Source organism: Nomascus leucogenys, chromosome 4, assembly GCF_006542625.1.
Source record: "Nomascus leucogenys isolate Asia chromosome 4, Asia_NLE_v1, whole genome shotgun sequence".
NCBI classification, from domain to species: domain Eukaryota; kingdom Metazoa; phylum Chordata; class Mammalia; order Primates; family Hylobatidae; genus Nomascus; species Nomascus leucogenys.
Window position 1 is genome coordinate 77,845,534 of NC_044384.1, and position 3,963 is coordinate 77,849,496.

At 35.3% G+C, this 3,963-nt stretch overlaps 1 protein-coding gene across 1 annotated transcript; it reads right to left on the bottom strand.

Annotated features, from left to right (window-relative positions):
* Positions 1–1,663: 1,663 nt before the first annotated feature.
* On the bottom strand, positions 1,664–2,609 carry LOC100591363 (olfactory receptor 5B17). The gene has a single exon (XM_003275338.2). It carries the CDS (start codon positions 2,607–2,609, stop codon positions 1,665–1,667), a length of 945 nt encoding a protein of 314 aa, XP_003275386.2. The 3' UTR covers position 1,664.
* Between the last annotated feature and the right edge of the window lie 1,354 nt (positions 2,610–3,963).

Sequence of the window (3,963 nt, forward strand, 5' to 3'; positions counted from 1 at the left end):
AAATAATAAATACATACATAAATAAATTTTTGTCCCCCTCAGCAACTCACAAATTTGATTACACTTTTTCTTCATTAAAAATATTACCTAATGTACCTTGCTATTTCCATTAGCTCTTTTGTTTTCTTCTAAGAGTGATATAATTTTAGCTCTTACATTTAGGTTTGTAGTCCATTTTGAGTTAATTTTGTGTATGATGTAAGACAGGGGTCCAACTTCATTCTTTTGTGTGTAGACATTCAATTATCCCAAGACTATTTGTTGAAAAGGCTACATGCCCTCCTTGAGTCCTTTGGGCCCCCTTATAGGATATCAAATGATCACAAATGTAAGGGTTTATTTCTGGGTTCACAATTCTATTCCATTAGTCTATATGTCTCTTCTTATGCCATTACCGTACTATCCTGATTACTATAGCTTTTGTTGTAACTTTTGAAATTGTGGCGTGAGAGTACTCCAACTTTGTTCTCTTTTTAAAATATTATTCTGGGCTTTTAAATTTCCTTATGAATTTTAGGATAAGCTTACCAATTTCTGCAAATAAGCCAGCTGGGATTTGACAGGAAGCATATTTAATCTGAATATCAATTAGGGAATGTGGCCAGCTGTACAATGTTGGTTCATAATCACGTAATGTTTTCCTTTATTTAGATTTTATTTAACATCTTTCAAGTAGGTTTTACAGTTTTAAGAATATAAGCATTGCACTTCTTTTTGTAATTGTTTTTGCTGTGCATCTTATTTTTGATGATTCTGTAAATGGAATTTTCTTCATTTTATTTTTAGATTACCTATTGCTAGTATATAAAAATACCACTGATTCTGGCATGTTGTTATTGTATCCCTGACACTTTACTGAATTGATTTTTTAGTTCTAATAATTTTTAGGGGATTACTTATGATCTTTTGTTTTCTGAGACGGAGTCTCACTCTGTTGCCCGGGCTGGAGTACAATGGCACAATCTCAGCTCACTGCAACCTCCGCCTCCTGGATTCAAGTGATTCTCCTGCCTCAGCCTCCCGAGTAGCTGGGACTACAGACGTCCGCCACCATGTCTGGCTAATTTGTTTGTATTTTTCGTTGAGACAGGGTTTCATCATGTTGTCTTGGCTGGTTCTGAACTCCTGACCTCAAGTGATCCACCTGCCGTGGCCTCTCAAAGTGCTGGGATTACAGGCATGAGCCACTGTGCCAGGTCATGATTTTATATTTTAAATAGCAAACAGACATTATTTTATTTCTTTCTCTCAGTTCAAGATGTCTTTGATAGTCGTAGGCTAAGGTTAAAAAAAGAATTATCTCTGCCTTTTAATTCTGATATATTATTATTCTAATATAGTTATTTTACATTTATAAATTGTCATATGAACAAGCTGTACCAAATACCTAAAATTATTAATGCCTGAAATATTCGTTTATTAAGAAACAGTAATGACTTATAGTTGGCTAAAATACGACAAGAGACAACACATATTTCATTAAACTCCATGAGAAATTATCATCTTATTTTTCTAACTTGTGGATACTTAGAACTGTTTCTCAACTAAAGACAGAAATAAGATGAAATTTTACATTCTATATACCATATAGCATTTTAACGTTTGAGTTATTGTATAAAGTAGATCTAAGAGAGATAAAATAACTTTGTGATGATTTTGCATCATTAAAAGACTGAATCTAGAGAACATTTTGCCTTCTCAACAACCTTCATGAATGCATTCTTCACATCTTTGTTCCTCAGGGTATAGACCATAGGATTCAGCATGGGGATGATCATAGTGTAGAACACAGATGCAATTTTGTCTGTGTCCATGGAATGACTGGAACTTGGCTGTACGTACATGATGATGACAGTTATATAAAATAAGAAAATGGCAATGAGGTGAGAACCACAGGTGGATAAAGGCTTCTGGTATCCCTTACCTGTGTGCATCTTAAGAATGGTGATCAATATGAACAGATAGGAAATCAAGATAACAAGAAGTGCAAAAAAGACATTAAAACTTGATATAAGAACAAGAATCAGCTCACTAATGTGTTTCTCAGAGCAGGTCAGAGTAATGACTGCTGGTTTGTCACAGAAAAAGTGAGGAATCACATTGGACATGCAGAAAGAGAGGTGAAATGTGTCTCCAATTTGGATAGAAGCATTCAGAAAACCAATGACATAACAGCCTATAGCCAGACAAGCACACACACGTGTTGTCATGGTGGTGGTATAATGTAGGGGGTTACACACTGCTGCGTAGTGGTCATAGGCCATTGAGGACAAGAGATAATTTTCCACAGTGGCAAAGACTGCAAAAAAGAACATCTGAGCAGCACAAGCACTGTAGGAGATGGCTTTGTCTTCTATAAGCAAGCCGGTTAAAACCTTTGGAGTGACAGCTGAGGAGTAACCAATGTCCACCAGAGACAGGTTACCGAGAAAAAAGTACATGGGAGTGTGGAGATGAGAGTCCAGCAGGATTAATATGATCATCCCCAGGTTCCCAGTCAGAATGATGAGGTAGATGAGGGTAAACATGATAAAAAGGGGAAGCTGTAGTTCTGGGGCATTGGTTAGACCAAGCAGGATGAATTCACTCACCTCTGTATTATTCTCCATGGATGTTATTTTAGAACCACAAGATACTCTGTAGCAAGGAGAGATAAAAAGGAAAAACCCTGTGATGAACAAAACAGAGTTGCGCAAAACTGAAATGTATGTGTTATTTTATTATAGCAATGATTTGTTTTCTATATTTCCTAGATCAAAATTATGGATATGAAAACACAATTTAGTGGATAACTTATCTATACAGTAATAGACTTTTGAAGAAAAAAAGTAATAGACTTCGTGGATCATCTTTCCAGCTTCTTAATTTTGTGTCTGAGTAAATGGAGTCATAGGAAGAGGATAATGAGTTGTCCAACGTCACATGCCTGAAATGAATCTATTTCCCAAATAATATGTTTTTTGAATCTAACATCTTAAACACACTTATAGTTGTCCTGTGCCAGATGCTTTATATGTACATCCTCATAGAATTCTCTCATTAATCCTATTATTTAATTAGTTATTATTACCAATTTATACATGAAGTATCTTGGTAAAAAAAAGAGTTTGAATAATTTATTCAAGATTACACAAGCACTAGTAGATAGAACCAAGCTTTAGACACAATCAGGTGGTTCCTGTCCTAAATTAAAAGAATTAAAATTCTTTTAATGAATTTGAATTATTTTAAATGTTAATCAATTTATATTTACTCATTCTCTCTATTATACCAAGCTTAACATATGAAGTTGCATAGTATAGCAATGCACAAATAAATGCATAGTAGATGAAGTGGAATAAATGCAGCATTAACGTCATGTGCAACCAACAAAGCCAATTCTGCAGAGAAGATATAACATTGGGTATAAAATCCAGGGCTCTAAGAAGAGGTAGATTTGTATTAACTAATAAGCCCTAACATTTACTACTTGGGAGACACTTGTCTTAATCTAACTTCCTTGAATCTCATTTTTTCCATTAGTAAAATGAGGATGATATTAGGACTTATGTCAAGAGATTATTTTGAGAGTTAAATGAGATAATGCTCAGCAGTTGGCATAATGTGGGCACACAGCACAGTCCTGATGAGTGCTAGCTATAATATTATTATTAGGATAGAATGATGGTGTCTATGTTGGTGTAGGAAAGGTAGAGGTGACACACACGGTTCAAGGTGTGGGTGGGTTTTGAAGTTGGCAGCTTTACTCTGTCTGATCTGTGTTTTCTTACACACTGTGTCCAGTCTTTTGTTTCCTTCAGCATTTCTCACTCTATCCATTCTTTGCCAGATGAATGACTGGCATGAGGACCCAGGGATCTTCAAGTCCTGTTGTGTTTAATTTCTCCCTTTCAAACTACATTTTACCTTGTATTGAAACAGTCCCCTTTTATCTTGACACATTCTTCCTGCCATTACTCTCAA

Bases quoted from the DNA above. Each gene is read 5' to 3' on its own strand.
- LOC100591363 (XM_003275338.2), bottom strand. From the start codon at position 2,609: ATGGAGAATAATACAGAGGTGAGTGAATTCATCCTGCTTGGTCTAACC.